Source organism: Malus sylvestris, chromosome 15 (assembly GCF_916048215.2).
Source record: "Malus sylvestris chromosome 15, drMalSylv7.2, whole genome shotgun sequence".
Taxonomy (NCBI): Eukaryota; Viridiplantae; Streptophyta; class Magnoliopsida; order Rosales; family Rosaceae; genus Malus; species Malus sylvestris.
In genome coordinates, this window is record NC_062274.1 from 46,545,925 (window position 1) to 46,570,494 (window position 24,570).

The following is a 24,570-nucleotide window of genomic DNA, read 5'->3' on the forward strand; positions in this document are numbered from 1 at the left end:
CTTCACTTGCAAAGCTTCACCTACAAAACTTCAGTGCAAGGTATACAAATACCACATCTGAACAACCGTCACTTCGGCCCATACATGGATTCAATTTGAAGTCTCCAGCCAACAGACTCTATTGACCGAAGACTTGGGGGACTACATTATGTACCATATATTGGGCCTCAACTGGGCCTTATGAAAAATACTTGAGGGACTCTAGCCCATTATTTATGTATTAAGGAGCGAACCCTTATTCTATAAAAGGGACTCCCTCACCATCATTAGAGAGCATCAACTATAGCCCATCATTCATGTATTGAGGAGCGAGCCCTTATTCTATAAAAGGGACTCCCTCACCTTCAAACGCCGCAAGTCGAGCTAACCAAGGCAACATAAGCTACAAGCAAAGCGGCCTCACAACATGTGCTACTTCTAGTTGAGCATCATTTCAGATTGGGCACCGCCTCATATCGAGCATCAGTTCTAGACGACATTTAGTTACTTCGGCCCACACATGGACTGAATTTCAAGTCTCCAGCCAAAAGACTCTCTTGACTGAAGACTTGGGGGACTACTGTTTATACCATATTTAGGGCCTCGTATATTTGGGCCTTGGGCCTTGTATTTGGGCCTCACACTAAAGCCCATACTTTGTAAAAGAGGAGGAGCCCCTTATTCTATAAAAGGGGACTCCTCCCCTCATTCTGGAGGAGGCAAAAGAGCCAAGCCTAAGAAGGCTAAGAGAAGCTATCATTACATTCAGGAGAGACCTCACACCACCGAGGCTCTCCTCTCCCTTCTCTTCTTTCTCCGGGGACTTCCCCCAAACACTTGTATCCATACACTTACAGAGAAACAGAATCAACTACAGTGTGGACGTAGCCCAAACATTGGGGTGAACCACGATAACTCTTGTGTCATTTACATTACTTGCAGATTCACGGTCGGATTTACGTTGTTCCAAGACCATCCGGTTTTGTGCATCAACAGGCTTATTTTCACCCCCAATTATAAAAAACAAAAATTGGTTTTAGCATGCTTTCCAAAGACTAACAAGACCCCATCATGTATTAAAATTTTCAGCAGCACTAAACTGGTACTAAATCTAGCCACTTTTGGACTTTTTCGTGTGTGCCTCATTGTTATTTGGTTGAAGCCTAATTTCTGTAATTTAATGTTTTGGGTACAAAAGGGGAACACACAGAACACTCGTGCAAAGAGTGCAATGTGGTATCCTCCCCTATTTTATGGGACAATTATGTACCTCCATTTTTGGGATCTTGTATATTTAGGCCTTTTGTTATAAAATTTCAAATAGACAGAAATCTCATAAAAGTGGTCCCTAAGTTCGTCTACTTTGGTCTCTAAGATTGAAAATTGATAGAAGTGGTCATTGAGTTTGTCCACTGCAAATTATTTTGGTCATTTCATGAAAACTTGTCTACATTATCATTAAATTGTCACGTGAGCGACTAGGTGGGCGACCACCTTTTAAAGGCTTTATTTGACAAACCAACACATGTTAGCCCAAGTGGTTCGTGAAATTTGTTTAACTCTTTATTTTGGCCCATAACAATGAAAATCGGTAGAAGTAGTGCTTGAATTTGTTCATCGTCAATCCTTTAGTCATTCCGTAAAAAAATTGTCAACACCCTCGTTAAATTGTCACGTGAGCAATCACATGACCACTTTTTAAGGATATTTTTGTTAAACCAACTCCTCTACTTAACGATGATATTTTGGTGAAGTTTGGTGGAGTTTCACCACCTTTACAATTTGACAAGTAAACACATCCAATGAATATGTTAATAGCCCTCTAAAAATAAGTATTCAAAAGTTGATATGCTCATTGCATCTCATTATGCACACATTTTTCATGATATAGGCGCTTACTAGGTCATACTTTTGTGGAGTTTCTAGATCTTCTCCATATTCATGAAATGACTAAAATAATTTACGATGGAAACTTATGAACCACTTCTATCAATTTTCATTATCAGGGACCAAAATAAAAAGCTATGCAAATCTTAGGAACCTTTTCGATTAAAAAGAAAGGGTTAGTTTGACAACAATACCTTTAAACAAAAAAATGACCACGTGGTTGCTTACTTGTCAATTTGACAATTATGTTGAAAGATTTTTTACAAAATGATTTACAATAAACAAACTTAGAGATTATTTCTATCAATTTTCAATCTCATAAACCAAAATTATATTAATACTAAAGACCATTTCAGCTAGCCGTACACGTGCCCCTCATGCACGTATATTTCTAATGCAAACTCAATGGTCCCTCCCCCCCCCCCCCCCGCTCATTTCACAATTACATTATTAAATCAAAGAAAATATTTCTGCAACAACAATACTTCATTCAGCAAAAACAAAGGGAATCACATCACAACACACAAATATTGAAATACACATCGCTGTCTCGTATCGTAAAGCTTGCATGCAACGTAAGACATAGGCATCAGGACAATAGTAACTCCACACCCACATGCAATTTACATCCCGCACCCCCAAAAACCACACTTACAAAATAACCATAGTAACATCTTTAACCCCATCATCTCACTGGGTAAGTCTATCGCTTCACCTCGAGTAACAGTCGTTCCGCTCACATGGCTGTCATGGATTGAACCCTTTTGATCTGCAGAAATTGGTTGGTATTGGGACCCTCTTTTCGCAAGTTGGTGTGATGGGGTTGGTGAAGGCCTTCTTGCTCGTGCAAACTTGCAGGGAGAGAGAGAGAGAGAGAGAGAGAGAGAGAGAGAGAGAGATGACAAGTAAACACAAAAGTGAGAGGAAAGTGAAGTTTTGGGACCCAAAAAAACACAAGGGGCGTGCACTCTTCATCTCCTTTGGTGGGACCCCTCTCCTTCTTCTCTTTGAATTCACCCCATGCCAATATATGACACGCTCTCTTTCTCTCCAGGTGCGCTTGTCGCTTTCTCTTTACCCTAAAACAAATCATTCACCATTTCAATCATTTAACACAAATGCTTCAAGAGGGTTTCAAGCTCGATTCTTCCTCTCCGGAACCGCTCCCGTTTTCACCACCATAGCTGGAACCTACTTCATGCCGTACTATATACGCAAACACGTATGTACACCGACTTATTCTCCAATATTACTAAACGACGATAACTGATAATGAGTAATACAAAGTGCCTACTAGAGGCACTACTGCAACTGACATATTGAGACTCAGAGGGAGTCAAGTCCGAAAGCCTTGGCTTTGAGCTTCAACGATTTCAAGTAGTGGATTGCTTCATCGAGCACCACAATGGCATCCTTTCCCTTTCCATCGGGAATTATGTTCTGCAGAATGTTAATGGTTTCGCGGATTTTCTCCTTTCTCATCTTCTTGTTGCTGGACAAGGAATCCACTTCTCTTAATCCAGAACTTCGCTGGCAGGCACAACTGGATTCTGCATCATCCTCTAACTCCAGCGATCGGTTGTGTTTCATGGGACTAGCAGTGTCCATTACGGATGGCACACCATCGTTACCACCATCAAATAGCTTCCGCTTTTTATTCATTCCATCAGAACTGGCAACTTCTTCAAACCAATTTTGCTTATCATGAACTGTTGTTGTACTCGGAGAATGGCCTGTGCTAGTAACTTCATCATCCTCAGTATAATCGCTATCACCGTCTGAATAGAGCAAGGCATTCAGTTCTTCTGTGTCTTCATGCATCTCACTTTCAGCACCACATTCATCATTTCCTCTGAATTCATCAGTCAAAACTGCTCCCGACAGATTTTTAAAATCTCTTTCATTTCGAGGATCATCCCCATCCAAATAATAAGCACCTTGTTGGTCTGGATTCCAAGAAGTACGGCACTGCAACGGATTCACTATCTCAGAACTAAAGACCAAAGTTGTCCGATACCCTGAAAGATTGTTAACAAGGAGTCTCTTCTGTTCAAAGGCACTGTCTGCGTACGGTACGAATGTCCCCCCATGACTTTCATGACAGGCAGAAGAAACTATCTCTTTGAGACCATTGTCGGTGGCAGGCATGAAGGCCTGTCTGATACGGGGTAAGCAATAGAACCAACCTTTAGGTTCATTTGGTTTGCCGACTTGTGGTTGCGGCAACTCTGAGGATGCATATGGCGGCATAGTACCATTTGTCAAAAGCATATTAGTGCCTGGTTTCCCATAAGCAGTAATGAAGTTTTGTTGCCCAAAGCCAAGTGGAGCACCCATTGCATTCGGATCGGGTGGTTGCCAGCCCAAATGCTGCTGAGAAATCCAGGTTCCAAAATCTTCACCCATCCAACCAAAACAACTACCTACAAGTTCAATCACATATAATTAAACTTCTAATAACTTAGAAAATCCCCCAAAAAAAAAAAAAAACCCAAAAACAATAAACTACAATTCATCATATCTGAAACGTAAAACGTACCAGAAGGACGTATGTACAACTAGAAATAGTTGATTTATGTCTCTCTTTCAGCAAGAATGAAATAAACTAAATACTCCAGCTTAACTTGAACACAAAAGCACTGAAATCTTCCTACGTTACAGGTTTCAACAAATGTCGAAAATATTCAGCCTGGAAAATACCCAAGAATCATATATTAGGCATCATCAACCATTATCCAGCACAATAAAAAGAACATGGAATCTACTGAAAATGAACGAATAAACCCGAAATATCGAATAGGGGCATCTGATTCTTCTTTTTTAAAAGTATTAACAAGAAGTAGTAAATTCAATTACTAACCTGGCAATCCTGGAGAGGTTGAAAGCATGCTATTACTCTAACAATTATGGTGGCACCCCCATCAATCCCATTTTCATGTTTCAATGCCCGAAATCTTGTTTGGCCCGCTGCTTGGCACACCATAACTAAACAACTTCCCGGCACTTGAATTTTTTTGGAATGACAACTTCCAAACACCAAACAATTTCAACACAGAGCAATACACTAAAACTCAAATAGAGTATGAGAAAGTCTGAGCAGATTGATTGACAAGAAAGTGAGATCGAACCCGAAAATCGAAAGAGTGAAGGCAGATCAACAAGAACCAAATGGAGAAAATATGAAAAGGGTAGATGAATTTAAGCTAAATTACCCAAATACAAGCAAATGAGAGTGAATTGAAACAGAATTTCAGCTAAAGATATAGGCTTTTTGGATTCAAATCAACTAATCTGACGAACATAACAAGGAACGACGATGAAAAAAGTGGATCCCATGGAAAATTTTTAGGGTAAAAAAGGGTAAGAAAATTGAAGGGTTATATCAGAATTTCAATATTGTTCACTGCTCATTAAAAAGAAGAATTACAGAATTACTCTGCAATAAAGGTTCAAAGAGATGGCTTTGCGAACAACATCAACAGAGAGACTCAGCCACCACCGCATGCTGTTCTGGTCTTACCCACAATACGAATCTACAGATCTCCAACGCCTTTTCCTCAATCCCCTGCAATGGAAAACGAAGCAACAGATCAAAATGTTAGCTCTTTTTTTTTTCTCGGAAATTTTCCAATTCATTTTCTCGGGAAACAAACAGAAAGTCGAAGTCCAAAAACATGAATAAATCGACAAATCCGCCATTAAAAGCTGTGAAATCGAAGAGAATACTTACAGTGGAGAAAACCCAATTTGAGAGCGAGATTGCTTGAGGAAACGAGATCGAATTGCAGCTCCGGAAGCTTTCAGAACAAGGAATGCGAGATTGCTTGAGGAAACGAGATCGAATTGCAGCTCCGGAAGCTTTCGGAACAAGCAGAGGGCAGAGAGAGAGAGAGAGAGAGAGAGAGAGAGAGAGAGTGGCGATTGCAGGTACAGTCGAAGACTAAACGTGATGAGAGAACGGAGGGTGAGATTATATAGAAACGGGTTTTACAGAAATGTCCCTGGTTGGGGGTCGAATGACTCGAATTCTTTCTTTCTTTTTTTATTTCTTTTTTTTTATCCGGGGTGGACCCGTCACCGGTGGGTGATTATATTGGAATACTATTCTCTCTTTTTCTATTTTTTTTACGAATTTAACTGTTATAATTTAATCACATCAATATTTTATACCGACATAAGAGTTTAAGTCAAATAATCAAGGACGTTATTTGCGTGGTATGTTGACGACGTCGTTGGGTTCGAACCAAACCTATATTCAAAATTGCCGACATACCCTTCTAATCTCTACTAATTAATAAAACATTCATTGTCAATCAAAACCTTATGAAATTATCAGTTTAACCATCTAAATAAAACAGAACATGAATAAGAGATATAGAGCAGAAATGTAATTTCATACAACCAAATTTTATTGTTTTTTTTTCAAAGTCTCACATACATGTAATCCTAACATATCTCTAATTAATTAAAAAATAAAAAAAAGGGTAAATTACACAGTAGCCCCTCAGGTATTGAGCTTTATTAGAACCTCATACAACAACTTTAAAACATTTCACTTTCATACCTCATGTACTATTTTATTTCAAAACAACACCTCCGTTAGATTTTCCATCTAATGGTCTGTTAAATGCTGACGTGGCTGCCACATTTGTATTGATGTGACTGCACATGGCAAAAATAATAATTTTTATACATTAACAATATTATAATATTAACCTTATTTAAAAATAATAATAAAAAAACAAGAAAAACCCGAACCCAATCCCCTTCGTTTCCCCCACCTATCTGTAACTCCCCCATAAGAAGAAGAAACCAAACCCCTCCCCCTTCCCGCCGAAGACCTACTTGTCTTTCCCTCCTCGCGACGACCCACTTGCTGTGAAACCCCCCCTTGCGCAACGACCCATCTACCGTGACCCACCCCACCCCCAACGCAACAACCCACCTGTTGTGACCCCCCCCCGGCGCAACGACCCACCTGCTGTGAACACCCCCCCTCGGTGCGACGACCCACCTGTCGTGACCCCCTCTCCGCGACGACCCACCTAGGCACCTTTGCACTTCCCGTCGATGATAAGCTCGCGACCCCCCCTGGGCGACGGTTGCGGGTATTTGGGTTGTGGGTTGTGGGTTGTGGTTTTGCAAGTAATGGGTTGCGAGTTGTGGTTTTGCAGGTAGTGGGTTGCAGGGGTTTCTAAGAAAACTAGTGAAAAAAAAAAGCAAATAAGTGATTAAAGGTGGGGGCTTTAAGGTGGGAGAGGTGGAGGGGGATATGGATTTTGGGGGAAGGAGACGCGTGGAGGCAGAGGGTGGCGGGGGAAGAGGCGGGAGATAGGTGGAATTCGAAGTTCAAACCCTAAAGAAGGAGAGGGAATGAAGGAATTGAAAAAAGGGTGTCAGGGAGTGTGTTGGGGTTGGTGTGGAGGAAGAAGAAGAATGGGAGAGATGGGTAAGGGGGTGGGGACGGACGGATGGGAAGGAAGAGATGGGTAAGGGGGTGGGGGTGAGATGTGGGGTTGTGGGGAAGGGGATCTGGGTTCGGGTTTTCTGGTTTTTTTTTTTTTAGGGTTAATATTATAATATTGTTAATGTATAAAAAAAAAATTGTCATGTGGCAGCCACATCAGCACAAATGTGGCAGCCACGTTAACATTTAACAGACCATTGGATGGAAAATCTAACGGAGGTGTTATTTTGAAATAAAATAGTACGTGAGGTATGAAAGTGAAATGTTTTAAAGATGTTGTATGAGGTTGTAATAGACCTCAAACTTGAGGGGTTTCTATGTAATTTACTCTAAAAAAAACCAAAAAAAAAACAAACTTTTCACTTCCACATTCTCTGTCACTCTCTTCATCTCTCCTTCTATTTCAAAAACAAAAATAAAAAAAAATTCTCACACACCCCCATTGCTTTTTAGTTTTCTTGTCATGTTTAGTTATAATTTTAAATTTTTAAGTGCTTAAAAAAAAGTCATCTTGCACTTGTCGAAACATAAGTAAAAAAATGCATGGTAATTTTTGCTGACAGTTGCTGTTAAAAACATTTTTTGTTATCCTAAAAACACTTTCAAATTGATGTTAAAGTAGTTTAAATGAAAATCACCTTATTATAGCATGACACACTAGCATCTAGTCTAATAATAACTTCATTCTTAATGATGTGATTATTTTATACCCCGCATGTTACCATGTATTAGCTCTAGCATATTAAATCCTATTAGAATTATGTACTAGTCTTAAAAATTTCTTAACCAAACACAAAGAAAAGAAAACATTAGCAATTGCTCTTATTGTAAGCACCAATAACTTTATGATTAGTCATAACAAGACGTGATAAATAAGATTTTACATCAACAACAACCAATTACTATACATTTACACATGCGTGAAAGTTGGTTCAATTGCACCATTAAAAACGGATAAAATTAAGTTCAATTTAACCGCACATAATGAGAGTGAGAAGCACTTGCTATTTTAGATGGCAACATAATTCAAACTTAGTTGCTTCTCACTTTTATGCTACAAACCGTGGAAATGATGTAGAAAGGGCAATAGATATGCTAAAACTAAAAGAAGAACGAAAGGCAAAATTTGGCAAATGTATATACTACTTACAAGAATCAAGATTATAAGGTAAAAGGAGATGGTATCCAATGTTTTACATGAACACCAATTATTTGGAGCTTGACCATTCAAACCATTGGACTGTATACATGCATTTTTGGGGTCCCACTGATCTTTGATTGGGTAATGTGATTTCACAAACTCATACTCCACCTGACAATTGTATCGGTATCCATCGGTGGCCTACTACTTTAGGGTTAGGAGGTTAAGAGGACGGAGTAAGATTTTCTCTTTTTCTTTTTTCCCTTCATTTCTCTCTTCTTTTATTTGAATAATCGCAATTAAGTCACGTTAATATTTTATATTAATTTTTTATAATAAGAGAAAGACAAAATAAAAAAAAAATGTAAGAACAGAAGATAGAAGAGGATGAAAAGAGGAAAGGAAAAAATCATAATCCTAAAAGGAGAATAGGTCTACGGGTACCCCGCCATATATAGGTACAAGAATACTTTTGGTTGATGTGATATATGGATGTGTCGAGACCTCCAAAGTAGCCATCAATGGTTGGCCCGAACAAAGAGCGAAGAGTCGGGTGCTTTTGATTAAGCTTAATCAGCAAATGATTTAGAAGAAGATGGTTGTTTCCAGGGATTTCTTTGGCACCCGCATTAAACAATGATAATAAGATATTATTATAGTAATTTTAATACAACATAAAAAGAAATATTACTTAATCGTAATATTAAGTGGTAATAAAATTATAATGATCATCTTATAAAATGTATATTCTCATAATTGATATCATAATATTTTGTAAACCAAGAACCCTAATACACTTTTGTCTTTTCTATCTCTCGCACTCTTCATTTTCTCATTTTGTAACTTCTATCGCATGCATCGGATGTGTAATATCCTCTAGTATTTGTATAACAAAAGCACATCAACTTTAAAAAATTATGATCATAAAAATAAAAAAAATTATATATATATATATATATATATATATATATTACTTATTAGATATATGGTCGAGACAGCCGTACAAATAATAAATCAAAGTATTGCCTTATTTAATAAACTGCAGATTTATCATAGGATTCTAATTTGATATGGGACTCACTTTAAACAACCAGAACAAACAGGGCTTGGATTAAAAAAACATGGAATAAAAAATAAGTGGATCGAGCAAAGAGACCTTCTGCCCTAGACTTTAGTGCCGGCCGACTGTGGGGAGCTAGGGCATGGCATATGGTTGTACCCAAAATATAATATAAAAGGTAGACCCATGATTTGCCCAGGTAAGAAGATCCATATTACCTAATTATATATGTATTAAGCTTATTTAATTGTCATTTATATACATGCTTTCATGCTCTCTTGTTTGGAGTGGAGGGAACAAATGGCCACGCCTAATCAAGTCCTTCCCTCCCCCTCCAATCTCATTGGGTTGACCCTTTTGGTGGCACTTAAACACTCTCCCATGTACAAACTACAATATGAGATGTAAAGCAAACCCTAATTAATAATTAAATATAAAAGCAAGGTTTCTTTTGTCCAGTGTACATCTAAAGGAACATGAATGTCGAGTCTGATAGTGCGACTTTGTAATTAAACTGGGCATTTAATGACTGAATGAAGATGAAACCTAAGCTAAGTGAGTATTGGTATTTAAAGTCTATTCACCAACTCGTCTTAAGCTCTCATGTTAGTAGAGCACCTCACTCGGCTTTGAGCGGATAGCTAACAACACAGTTAAGAATATACAGTATTTTTTTAAAAAGGAAAAAGAAATATTTGCTTTCCTCCGCACGTCTTATGTGTTATTTAATCATCATAGCCACTTTAGTATCATAGAATTTAAAACTTTATAATTTAAAAGTAAAATGTTGAATGGTCCAATTAAATTGTAACAATGACACAAGAACGGTTGTTGTGGATTGACCACTTGACTAAAGTCTCTTGGAACACAAGTGTTTTCCCTTTTCTTTTCTTTTTTATTTCGTTTTTAAAGTTGAAGCTTATATGGATGTTTCTGTGTAACGCACAAATACAAAATATTTTTCACTATTTGAGCTCTGTCATCGCTGATAGTGGACCCTCCATATTCTATGGATGTTCATCATGTTTTCTTCCTTTTTCTAAAAACAACTCGATATGTTATCTTAATCGAGTATATATTCTGTGAACTTAACACCTACCACTTCCCTTTTGATCCAAAAGTTGTTCAGCTAGGAGCTCACGGGTGAACACCCAACGGAATCATGGATGTTTGAATGTAGGGTTAATTGGTTAAATACCTTTTTCTTTTTGGTGTTTTAATCGGACTCCACCGGTATCAATCTCACATTCACAGTCGCACCTACGAGGCTGAAAATATGAGTTTGATAAGGGTGAGTTCAATTGTTGAGCTTAAAATATGAGTTCGGTTTTTAAAAATATGACTCTCAAAATTATTAAACTTACACCGGTACAAAAATCGTGTTTTCTAAATAAAAACTCAGGCAATTCGATTATTATATATATACAAAACTCAAACTTACATAACCTACTGTAAAAGACTTTAATACTCTTGTTTATGTTGGTTTAAAAGTTTGTCACGTGCAAAATTTAAAGCCAAATTAGAAGAAATTGACCAAATTTACTGATGGATTTATACTTAAAACATAAAACACATGTACCAAAACGAATTACAAACAAAATATAAAGACTAAAAATGTCTTAACAATCGAATGCAAAGTGTCGACTAGCAGTCTAACAAAAATATATATTTGTTTATAACTAATTTCATATGTAAAGTTTGTGTTGGTGTACATGGTTTTATGATTGACATGAATGATTTGTTTCAACAGTTAATCATATGCATATACTTTTAGGTTTAACTTGCCTTCAAATCATATATCAAAAGCTCATAGTTATGGTGAAAGCAATGCCAAGTGCTGTCATACATGACAGTTGCACATTTGTATATCAGATCAGTAGTAAGCATTGGTTGAGAGATTTAATTTGATCTTGAATTGTGGAGGAAATAATTTTTCAGGAAGCACTTGTATTTTTTTTCTAAACTTTGATGTTCTTCTAATATATGCAATTTTAATACATGTAATATTGAGCATATTGGAAGAAATTATTAAGGAAGAGCAATCCAACCCATCAAATGCTTGAAGACATTACACATGTCGTTTTGCAATTTATCGTCTTTTATTTATTTTCTTTAATAGTAGATGGATAGTTTCTTTTGGAGACACCATTAATCGGCAGATTAACATAATAGGGTATATTTGAGTCTGGTGGGGGAGCGTGGGACATGAGACCATGGAGCCATTTGGTTGTGGATTCTCCAACAAACACATCCCACGCTTGGAAAGCAAAAACAATACTCTCTCCACCAGCCCGCACTAAAAGAATCATATGCCCTTCTTTTTCTTAAAAATAAGAACCAAAACCCACAAAAAATAATAAAGGAAGAGGAAAGTAAGGGAATCCATGCCGATTGGCTATTGCCATTGCCCTCCTCTCCTCCTCCCATATTTTACGGCAACGTACCACCCACTTCCTTGGACTTTTTCCACTCTTACTTTATATTAATGCCCTAATTATCTTACCAAAAGAAATTGGCCCATTATATTTAGAAAGTGTCAACCCTCTCCATCTCTCTTTGTTTAAGTTGATGTTTTTGCAAGTTAATATAAGTAGACAACAATCGTTGGTTGAGTTGGTAATGATCATTCTTTTTACTAGACTAAGGCTTAGGTTCGAGTTTCGCTGCCGACAATCCTTCTTGGTAAACATCTGTAAAAACCAAAAAATAGGCTAAGACCCCCTCTGTAAGTTTTAAAATAAGTTTGTGGTATGTCCCAAATCTGAGATGGATAGCCTCCCCTCCTCCTAAATTTTCTTTTATTAGAAGTTAATATAATTAGTAGTAGTTCGAGATTGCACGATTCAATTTTGAGTAGGTGTGGTTAGGCTTGACATTTACATCATCAAACACGTGAAGCCAAGCACGCTTCCATGAAAAAATGAGGATTATGATGGGCAAATTTCAATTGTCTTCCTTCAAAACCCTAATTATTGAGGTCCTCCTGATGTGAGGTTTTGATGCTTATAAGTCATGTTTTCAGACCTAATTATCCAGCATTTTTGTTGTTAAGTGACGTTTTTATTAGAAGCATATATAAAAAATTTCATTAAAAATTCAAGTACTACTCAAGCATTTTCAATCAATATATATGGCACTAACAAAAACACCTCAAAACAAAAAAAATCATAGTTTGCGTGTGATTATACGCATTCTGTTGTTACTAACTCACGTATTATAATATAAATTAACAATATCGTATGCGGTGTGACAATCACATTCAATTTTTTTTGTTCAGGAAAAAAAAAATTATCCATAAGATATCGCCTGAACTATATATCAAACACGGTTTGAAATATCTTGTTCTATGTCCCTTCGATGGCAAGAAAACAGAAACTTTCGCATCAAAGTCTTGTAGATGTGATGTTGAAGAGGTAAACTTCTCATCCACCCACTAGATAGAGCTAAAGTGTTCAGATTGGGGAGAATTGTTGGCGCCCCTTGAGGCAGCACTACTTTCTACTTATATGGTATTTGAAAATTAGGTATCTCAAGTCAAAAATAAAATAGTAACTCTACATATATGGCAATGGATGAATAGCACTTAAATATAAGTACTAGCACCTAACGTTTTGTTTTTTTTTTTGAAAACTAAAAACTCATTGGTAACTTCTTCCAGTTTTCTAAAAACAAAACACTGGCCACTAAAATTTGAAAACTCAAGAAAATAATTTTCAATTTTTAACTAAAAGTAGTTGACAATCGAGTTTGCAGTCTTTTTTTTTAATAAAAGTAAAAACAAAAACTAAGAACGAAATGATTATCAAACAAGCCTTTAACTTTTTTTAGAAATCATAATCCTTGAAGCCCAAGTCTTATGACACATATATAAAGAAGTTAACCCTCGCGCACTAATTACCGCTAATTAAGTTGTAATGAATCACAGCGCGCGTGCATTTTTCCAAGTAATAATAAGGGCAATACCAATGTGACATATACGGCTCATGCTTCCAGATAACTTGTTTTCTAAGGTTGAAAATGGTGGATGAGACATGATTAGGCTGTTCATGGTTCACATGTTTTCACTTTTCACCCAAGTAACAGTAAAATTTCACATCTGGGTTACTTTGTGTTAATTAGATTAAGACCATTAAGTCAAGATAATCCACCCACAGCAGTGCTGTAATTATCAAATATTGACCAATCAAATAAACACCTAACTATTAGGCCGATCCCTATTCCCACAAAGAATATACACAGGAGCGCAGCGCATAATGCATGCGAAATGTGAAAGATGAAATAAGTAGGAAGAGAAATGTAGACAATGTGGGGTGGTGAGACTCGAAAGGGTGCAAGGACAAAAACGAAAGTCCCATGGGTGAAATAATTATCATATTTATTTGAAATCTTTTGGTTTGGAGACCAATTCTAATAAAACTTTTAGTTAAAATATCATATTTTTAGCTTAGATACCAATGAATATGTCAACCAAAACAATTATATAAATACTACGATAATTCAAAATAGTTACATGATTACCGTTTAATCTTATTATGTTTTTTCACTCTTTACTAAGACATTTTGTGATAAAATTCCTCACTTAGTAATAGGTTGTTAAGTTATAACAATATCAATGATATAATGAACATGCATGAGCCTATAAAGTTTATTAAAAACTTCCATAATATATTATATAAAGAATTTTAACCTGAATAATAAACATGAGATTAAAGACTATAGTAATTAAACTTTACCTTAATGTAACTCCATTTCTCTCACTTATGCCCACAATTAACATCTGCAACGCATGCATATTATCTGTCAGTCAATTCTAATAATTTTCAGTACTAGAATTTCCTTTTCACTTTACTACATGTAAAATCGCAATAGGTAAAACATTTTTTCTTCAACTCATTATGTTTCAAATTTTAAAATATTTAAATGTTTTAGTGTAGAATTTATAGTGATTTCACCTTAAAAAAAATGCACTATAAAGTTACTAATACAGGAGAAAAATAGGTAGCTCAGCTGGAGATAAAGATGAGGGATAAAATTTTAATTGTGTACTTATCTGAGTAGTTAATAAAATTAATCACTGACATTTCAAGCAAATATACTAAAAAAATTGGAGGGTTTTTGAGGAGATTAAAATAGGGAGAGATGAATAAGAAAAGGGAAGAAAATCTAAGAATCCCAGACCACCAAATCTCCGGCACAGTGACAAAACAGCAGACTTTATGCGAAAAAGTTAGTCACGCGACTCCCAAACTTTTATTATCAAGCCGTCTTATCTCCCCCACCAGAATTGCTAATTGCTGCCACCATTTTAAATAATGATAAAATTTGAAAGAGATCTAATTTTATTGCTTATCTTTTTAAATAGGTCTAATTTTTAGTGACTTTTGATTTTTGAAATAGGTTCAATTTTTAGTCCAATTGGACCCATATCAAAAGACCTCTTTTATAATTGGGTAGTGCTCCAAATTCACGCACTAAATTTATACACTAAATGATGCGGCATTTTATCATTTGATACAAACTTAGAACATAAGCTTGGTGTGCCTAACATTATTTATTATATTTCTCAACTTAAATGCTTACATGGCGAAACTTAGGAGGGTCACCTCCATAGATACTTTTACGTAATCAGTAACACCACATGTCATGCGTTTATTGCATAATTAAAGTAATTTTGAACTAAATTTTTTATCACATATGTCACATAATACTGCATCAGTGACGCCATAAGCACAAGAACAATATAATATACCATTAAAATCCTTCTCGCCACGCCCAGTTAAAGATGTGACAGGCAGGTACCAAGAGGGTTGTTGTGTATCACCGTTGGGATCTAGTAGCTGTAGGTGCATGGGGCGAAGAAACTTAAATAGGTGCATGCGTTGGGCTCGTGGTTCCACGAATAGAGGAGGAGGACGAGAGTTTTTGGGTTAAACCATTGTTAAATGGGCTTTCCAGCCCATGCACGCGTCCCTATGCTCTGTCGCCTGTCTTTGTCTTTGGTCAGCAGGAGGGCTATACGGTTCGTTTGGCGGATGGTCGACATGTGGACTAGAGATTGAGATTTCTAGGGATGGGGCCTGCCGCATCAACGAGAATTATTGCGGACGCGGTAGCCGCCAGTTTAGCGTGCTTTGTACGCTCTTTGCATGCTTTGCGGTGATTTTATGGGCTTAGTGCTTTTGCATTTTGACCCCTTTTTTTTGGGGATTTTTCACTTTCTTTTCCTCCCCAAGCACAGCTCCTAGGTTTTCCCCTTTTTTCACTCACCCAAGTTTCCAAATTAATGCCCTTTCTACAAACAACATAATTGACCCAACATCGCATGCATAACAAAAAATGAAAAATAAATAGGAATACCATAACATGTGTTTGGGTTAATATTTGAACTTTGGACTTAAAAGAAAGAAAGCCCAAAAGAACTAACGTGATGAGACTTGCCCAAGGCCCAGCACCACACCCAGCCATCCATCTCAAGACAGCATGACAACTCATCATTAATGCAAAGGCTATGTGCTTACAAGAGAAGTGACAACAGATGGAAATCAACCTACTCTCAGCCCAAAAGCACTTTCTAATGGCAGAACATGTAAAAAAGATGATGATGCACTGAAGTGCCGTCGGGCAAAGCTTGCAACAGCCAAGACAAAATGCCTATAAAAGGGAAGACATGGCCCAGAGACAATGACACTTAACCAATCAAACAAACAAGCATACAAACTCTGCTTTCGAGCCAGTTCGTACCTTCCAACCCCTTTTAAAAATAGTTCCCTTAGAAAGACATCTTTTGTCCGGTGTAAAAGCTCTACTACTTTCTCTAGATGTCGTAGTATAGATCCATTCGTGCAAACTTGTTTACCATCCATCCCTTTTTAGCACATGACCCTCTATAACCACAAAGAAAAAAGGTTGCAAGACGTTCAACCTTGCCCGACAAGATGAAATCTTACCCGACTCTCTTTGTCTTGTCTTTCAACAAATAGATCTAGTATTATGATGTATTCTCCAGTATGTATTCGAGTCATTTCCAGTCATTTGATGATTAAAAGTTCCATTAGTTCTCAGATTTGGTTTACTTAGTGGTTTTACTATCATAAAAGACTGAATGGGAACTAGACCAATGACTTAGTCAGATATGGACTTCCACCATTTAAAAACATATAAGATAATGAACTAAAAGTCCTTGATCTCAAGGCACATAAAAGAACTTAATGTAGACTTAACTCATCTACGACAATCCTTAGATAACAAGAAGTCAGAATAGCTTGGGGTGCAAGTAATTGACTTAAACACACTTGTTTTACATATGCCATATTGAGATGGCAGTGGCACGCCTAGGCACATAGTTAGTTTTGATTGTGAGCCTCAATGCCTACACCTAAGGCCCCACAAAGGCACATTTCAGAACTAACTCTGTCATCATTTTGCAGCCTCTCAACAAGTAGGAGCCCAACAACCAACCAAGGTGTCAACTCATTAGGGAGCTGTGTGCTCAAGCTAGGGACCCTCTCCAGCGAAATTCCTACCTGAACATAGTTTTGGCATGCCAGGTGGGATCACAAGTCTTGTATGCCATGAAGACGAAGGAAAGAGCAAACCTGCAGGTGGAAAACAGAATAAAAACCACCCCAATATATACCAAGATCAAACATGGAAAATCTCCCCAAAGATCTACAAGGACCTGTCTTGACGAAAAGCTCGACTCCTTTTGAGAAATCAGGAGCAAAGGTCACAAATGAAGACTTGCAAGCTACCATGGAAATTGTGTTAAAGAGTATGGAGAAAATCTCTCTAGAAACTAAAGGGCAAGTAAGCAGACTCTATTCCCTAACAGGGAATCTGTAAAGAATGGTAGATCTGGAGTACTCTACCCTAGAAAATAATAGTACTAAAGAGATAATGAGAGAAGCCAACCCTGTGATGAAGCTAGTTATTCCTCTGTTTCTTTTACTTGAGGAAAAAAGGAATAAAGGAAAAAACAAGGAAGGATCTGAAATTAGTCAACCGGTGTTGGAAGAAATTATGGAAGCAGAATTGTCCGACCCTCTATTTTCACTAAACAGTAAGGGGCAGAGCGGGCAAGAAAGAAAGAAGTATGGGATTCCCTAGTTGATCAGGGAATCCAGCGGAAAATGAGAGCCTACCAAGGCAGACAAGCCTCCTCCTTATAGGCCACCACCATTGGCCACTAAATGAGGATATGCCAAATAGAGGAAGCCCGAAGCAAGAAAAGTGATTAACTCGGGCAACAATCGTAGCCCGAAGTGGGAACTTCTTTATACCACACCTAATAATACAATCCTAACTATAAGTTAAGGTTGTTTAGGAATTCATTGACAGGGTTAGCATCTCAGTGGTATTCTCTTTTACCCCAAAATTATATTGCTAACTGGGTACAAATGGAGATGGCCATCAACAATCTGGTTGAGGTGAAGCAATACGAGCATGGGTCTACCGATGACTTCATAATGAGGTTTAGGAAGACAAGGATGAGATGCCAGTTTCTTATCAACCATGTCCAGCTTATAGCTATTGCTCAGAAAGCCTTGAGGCTACCATTGAGGAAGAAGTTTTATGATGTGTAGTTTAATGAGTTGCAAGAACTGGTGATTGCTACCACCAAGTATGAGAAATTGTTAATCGAGGAACAACAAGTAAAGCATTCCTCCAAAGTACCCCCATTCTACAAAAACAAGGTTGTCATTCATTAAATGAAGTTTGAATGGATGGAGCTAGAAGAGAGTGATGGTTATGGAAGAGATGGAATTGATATGTGTGCAGCAGAGATGACCACTCCCTTCAAGCATTTGATGGTTAAAAGATTGGTCCAGCCAGTTAAATACTAGAAGGTGTTCATGAATGATGGTGGATTTATACAAATGAAACCCCCCAAGTATCAAAGTTATTCCTTCGATTTAACCGAGGCAACATAAATTTATGAAGAATTGGTGCGGGCAAGAGTGATTGTGCCTGACAGCACCAAAAGCTGCCTAAGCCCGATGAATTAAGGGGAAAGAAATATTGCAAGCTACACTACACCTTCAACCACTCTATTACCAACTGTGTCCAGTTTAGAGACTGGATACAATACCTCATTGTCAAAGGAAAGTTGTTGCTGGAAAAACCGCAGACTAATATGATGGTTGAGACTAATCATTTTCCAGAAGCCCCAATAGACATGATCAACTTGACATGGGCCTAGAAGGGGAAAAGGAAAGCCACTTGGGAGGTGAAGGCTGAAAAGAGGCAAGTTGATAGGCCAACTGAATGAGCTATCAAGTTGCCCAAGAAGCCCAAAACGGCCATAATCAAAGGAGTGATGTTATGTAATAAATGTCAATGTGAGTGTGAGTTGGAAGTACCAACAGCATGAGCCATCATTGATAAGGAGTTGATCAAAAGAAGAGAGAAAGAATAACTAAAAGCCCATAGAAGTATCTTAAGAACAGCTGAAAAAGAAACCTCAAGGAATGTCTTCCAAAGGTTAGGAGGGGACTCTCAACCAAAAGGCTTGTCAGAAGCGTTCAAAAATTACAAAGCTTCTGAAGAGGTGGAAGACAGAGAGGCCAAGATACCAAGATGGGTAGATGTGAGGCTACCCCAGCCAAGTTATACCAGTGGAGATATTAGAATAAAAGGGAAGATAGTGAACCGGTCACGAAGAAGAAACCTGCCCAACTCAGGCAGAAATGGTATACAGTCGGAAAAGATTGAAGGTCTGTCAAAGAAATGGGAGCCTCTATGATCATAAGGGTCCAAACTTAATCGGAAGTCGATCTTCCTCTTGAAGATCCGAATGAGTTGAAAATATTAGTGCTATCGAGGACCAAAAGTGATTGTCCCAAAATGTTCTTCCGTCGAGTGCTATAGTTTTAGCACCACATTTTCACACGGGACATTTCTGGAAATTTTAACGAAAATAAAAACTTCGTTGGAATTCTGATAGTTGGTATACTAACGAGTACGGCTAAGGATTCGAACTATTCTTGGTTTCCTATTTCAAAAGATTTGGTAGAAATGACTATATGGTAGTGGAATTGGTAGGTAAATCCCCCGTAATGCACAACTATGACTATATGGTAGTGGAATTGGTAAGTAAATCCCCCGTAATGCACAACTATCGATATGGTAGCCTTGCCTCAGGGCCATTGACTTGTCTTAAATCTACATCTTTCCTTGGCAGAGACATTCTTCACTTAAAGTTTAGAGGCGGTCTCCAAAGCGATTTTCTCAAATGTCAATAAGTCGCCTAATCCGCCCAAAACTTAGGAAAACATAACAAGTTTTTCGTAGTCGACGAGGTGGCAAAATTCAACATTTAGGCTCAAGAATCGAGAATGCTTACATCACGCGTGTGATGAATGCAATATTGCCCAAACTTATGCTCTGATACCAAATTGACACACCCCGACCGGGAATGTCCACTTGGACTCCGAATCGAGCTGTGCTGGCCGACACTTGGAAGGTGATGAAGCCATAAAGTGTAGTGTAGTGGAATATGTGAATAAATTTAAACCTAAAAGTGCCAAATTTTAAGAGTACGTTGGTGAGCAGGAATGAACCCATTTCACACGTGATGATAGAGCATAAGTGAAGTACAGTATGGTAGGATGAGAATTATATCATTGAAGGTAATCTCCAATACTAGGATTTGCCAATAATCTTCGTCAATACGAAAGCTCAGCTACTAAAACCTGGAGGGGCAAAAAACAAGGGTGAGTGGGCCTGAAAATAAAGTTTTATAAAAACCTTTCTAAAAACATGGTAACCCTTCGCCGTAAAACAAGTATAGTTTCCAGAAAATCATACTACGTATAAGTATGAAATCAAGTGCAAATCAACAATAACTCCAGAGATATGCCAATCACAATATCTCAACAGTAGCATAATAAAATCAGATGCTCATCGATCTATGCTAGCACATAAGTTGGAGTCGCCTAATGCAACATGTACAATTGAACTGATGCTCATCAATTTATGCTAGCACACAAGTCGGAGTTGCCTAATGCAACCTATACGATAGAACTGGGTGTAATCATAATATACGTTCTAGTGCTACAATCACATGAAGACTGGCGCTATTTGTAGTCGCATACGAGTCGGAGTTGCCTATTGCAACCTGTACGACATGACTGACACGTACTTGGATCCAAGGCGACCATGCGGTGTGGATATGAATATACACGTGAAAGACTGGCCCTGGCCTTAGCCCTGGGCGAACACTAACATCGGGTGTAGCAATGATGAACAAATAACATTAATATAGTCATACCATAGCCATTCAACAATTCTAATCAACATCGTACTATTCATGATCATAAATATAATCAAGGCATCTCGTTATAGTAAGCTTACCTGTGCATCACATAGGAATAGCATATTTCATCATTTCTAGTATAACATTCATCAAAGTCGTAACTTGGATTAAGGCATCATGCAGGATCCGAAATAATTTCATAAATTCCATCATTTCGCTAATGCTTATAAATGTTAGTGTAATCTAAGCGTACGTAAGAAATTCTTTTTCAAATGTATAAATAGAAACTATCAATCACACACACACACACACACACACACACACACACACACACTATAAAAAGGAAAAGACCCATTCACCTACAGTCCGCACTATAACTCCCTAGAACGAATATCAAGGCATCACGAACAATTGTCTCCTAGAACAAATATCAAATCACATCTCAAAATTCTTATTGATAGATTATGTAATTTACATAAAACACATCCTCAAGGATATTCTAGAATGATTTGTAACTCATTGACCAAAAGTTAATCGTCAGTCAAATGTCGACGGTAGGGTCTACAACCTTATGTAACTCGATCTGGAAGATCCACAACTCGTATTTCCGATCCGTAACTTCCCAAGAGTTTCAATAAGCTTCTAGAACAACATACTAAATTATTACCATGATCCGATGGTCAGATCTCTGCCAATCACAAATCAAGTGGCGATCAACGTTTTATTTTATGAACTTACAAATCTAATTCGGGAAGATATATACGTTGGATTCTCAATCCGTAAGTTCTTATGGTCCTCAAATATTACGTACTATAACATATTAAGGTTTGGTGACGATCCAATGGTTGGATCGTCGAATCATAAAATGGTCATGTGTCGTAGTATTCCATACTAGGTTCAAACTATCGAACTATATCTAACGGTTATCAAATTGACATCAGAACATCAAATTTAACTCATCGGCCCGCTGGCCACACGCCACCACACGTGAAGGTCGGCCGCCTCGACTCACCAAAAAATCGAACAATTCCAAAAATTCCCAAATTTTACAGGAATGAAGATCTCAACGAGTAGAGCCAGTTTTATACATGTGGCCAAGTCCAATTTGGCCAGGAAAGGCCCCAAATTAGCTTGCATCCGTTGAAAACCCTAGAAATTGGTGTGTTCAATTCACCTTCTCAGTTGCTCCGCCGCCTCCAAGGTTGTTTAGAGTTTTCTCCTAGGCTCAAAGGGAGTTGATTAAGGGTGGTTGTGGGTGGTGCAACTCGCTGGAATGGCAGAATCGCCGTTGAACACCCTCGGGTTCTCCAACACTGTTCTTCATGGTTTTGAACCAAAAACCTTTCAATCTTGGGCGGAAATGGTAGAAGGGAGGTTAAGGAAGAGGTCTTAAGTCCAATTCTTGCCAAAGAAGAATTTGAATCATATTATTAGTAGCCTATTGTCAGGCTTAGCCCACCCACTCACCCCCGTTAATGTAGATAATATCATTTAGTAAAATACATTTAGGTCAAAAGTTTAAACTATTAACAATTCGTAATGACTAGTTGTTGCCAAATTGGTAAACCATAGTATACCTAGGCTTTATAGTTAATTAGTAGTAGCTAGACATATTCACATTCCTTTTAGGTCACGCGTACATATTAGGCACATATGCATGTTTAATTCATGAATCTCCCATCTGAAAGGAACCCAAACAAACTAATTAGGTACTTTTCTTTCTCTCCCACTAAGCTTGATGATTGTTTGGCATATATCATATACCTATGCAATGCCAAACCCTAATTATAACATGAAAATGAAATCAACCTTGAAAGTGAAACTTCAATTTTATAAAAAAATATATACTAACAAGTCATTGACAACTGTAATTCAACTTCTCTACCACATTGATATCTCATATCGTGGTATGTTGTTTACAAAATTGTGCTCTCGGTCACCAAGTGACAAAAAAATGTTTGGTCACTTATTCTTAGATTTAATATTAAAGATGATAAATAAATAAATGTACTTTTAATGTTTCATTTTCAACCATTAAATTGTGAGTAACCATGAAACTTTGGTCAACATATAACAAAATTGCATAGATAGATAATACCTAAAAGTGCCACTACGTACAATGATGAGCTTCAAGTGCTTTATTAGCCGCTTGACGCATGAAAGAGGGAAATGAGAATCTAGCCTGAGCTAGACCTATTCTTCAAAAATAAACTTACATTGAACATGTTTATCATTATTAAGGCTCAAAGATATCACATGCAAACTCCATCGAGCCTCGAGGCCCAATCGCTATACGAGCCTCAAGTGAAGCCCAGATACATGAAGAGGTGTGGAATCAAGAAATGAGTGTATTCACAATCATGTTGCGCTACGGTAATTAAGCTTGGTATTTATGTAAATCACACCATGTCCATGCCTATTCACCATGCCAAGCTCTATCACGCTAACTACTATTCACGCTAAAATAAGCCTAAGTCACATGCTCAGGACTTGCCAAGTGAATTGTGGTGTGATCGGTTATGAAAGTTTATTGGACCTATGTGGAGTCAAGATTATGGAAGGCTTTGGGTTGCTCGGGAGCTCAAAAATCCAAGCCCATAATTTTTACAATCCATATGGGACAGTTTAAGATAGAATCAGCTTAGTTTCCTCATTTCCCTAGCAAGCTAACCAACTTAGTTAGGAGTGAACCAAGTCTTTTAGCCTTATAATCATGTGAAGAGCCAACAAATCATGCATTAATTGTTGGTTTTCCCTTCTTAACTCACGCAAAAGATCAACGCACAAAAGTCATGAGGCGCACTACCAAAAGTAACATATGTTGAAGGTTAACCCAGGAAAGCAACGCCTTGGGAAGAAGACACAGGGGTGGGTACAGGTCGGGTCGGGCTAAGTATAAGAAGTTTGAAAATTGGAATCGGACCTAACCCAGCCTGTTTTAAACACGCTGGTTCGGGGCGGGTCTACGGGTCCATTTATTTATTTTTTTGTAAGAACATGTGAAATTTTCAGCTTTCTAGATTTTAGGTTGATTACCACCACCAAATTAAGTCAATCAAGGAAAACATTTATGAAAATTTACCAATTATTATGAACAATATGCCAACGAAATCAAAGAAGCAACACCCCAAAACCAATTTAAAGAAAGAATCTAAACAATTGGTAAAAAAGAAAAATCAAAGAAAGAAGGCGACTACTAATATACTTAAAATTGTTGTAAAATTGATGGTGAGTGCAGTGAAATAAATAAACAAAACACAAAATTTACGAGGTTCCTCTACAGTCAGTGTGACTGGAGTACATCATCAGGGCAGCAGTGATGCTTTCATTGTAATCTGAAATAATAAGAGTACAAAGATAACTCTCTCTTTTTTCCTCTCCTCTTCCTCTCTTTTTCTCTTCCGTGATTCTGTCTGTATGTTTTTCGTGTGTTGTTTGTTGTAGTTGGAGCACTTTATTTATAGAGCGGCTCTATACACACAATTTCTTACAATTTGAAAATTTACATCGCATCTTTTGACAAACACACATTTTGTTTCCATAGTCTATGTCAACATTCATGAACATTGACAATAACAATGCCATTGTTGAATATCATCTTGCACACACTTTGAATAATCTTCCAAGATCTGTATGGGCATTCACTTCTCACCAGTATTTTCAACACTCCCCCTTGGATGCCCACATATCAACATCAGTTACCTCGTTAAAACCTTGATCTGTTTTGGATGCTCCCCTTGATGAGTATCTCCCTCTGTTTTCAAATCATTTAAGTTGATCGT

At 37.6% G+C, this 24,570-nt stretch overlaps 1 protein-coding gene across 1 annotated transcript; it reads right to left on the reverse strand.

Annotated features, from left to right (window-relative positions):
* Window positions 1-2,333: 2,333 nt before the first annotated feature.
* Window positions 2,334-5,812, reverse strand: LOC126603875 (transcription factor bHLH145-like). The gene is made up of 4 exons (XM_050270876.1): window positions 5,597-5,812; window positions 4,727-5,431; window positions 4,406-4,555; window positions 2,334-4,289 (listed from the first exon to the last, which is right to left on the reverse strand). Exon 4 carries the CDS (start codon window positions 4,270-4,272, stop codon window positions 3,193-3,195), a length of 1,080 nt encoding a protein of 359 aa, XP_050126833.1. The 5' UTR covers window positions 4,273-4,289; window positions 4,406-4,555; window positions 4,727-5,431; window positions 5,597-5,812; the 3' UTR covers window positions 2,334-3,192.
* Between the last annotated feature and the right edge of the window lie 18,758 nt (window positions 5,813-24,570).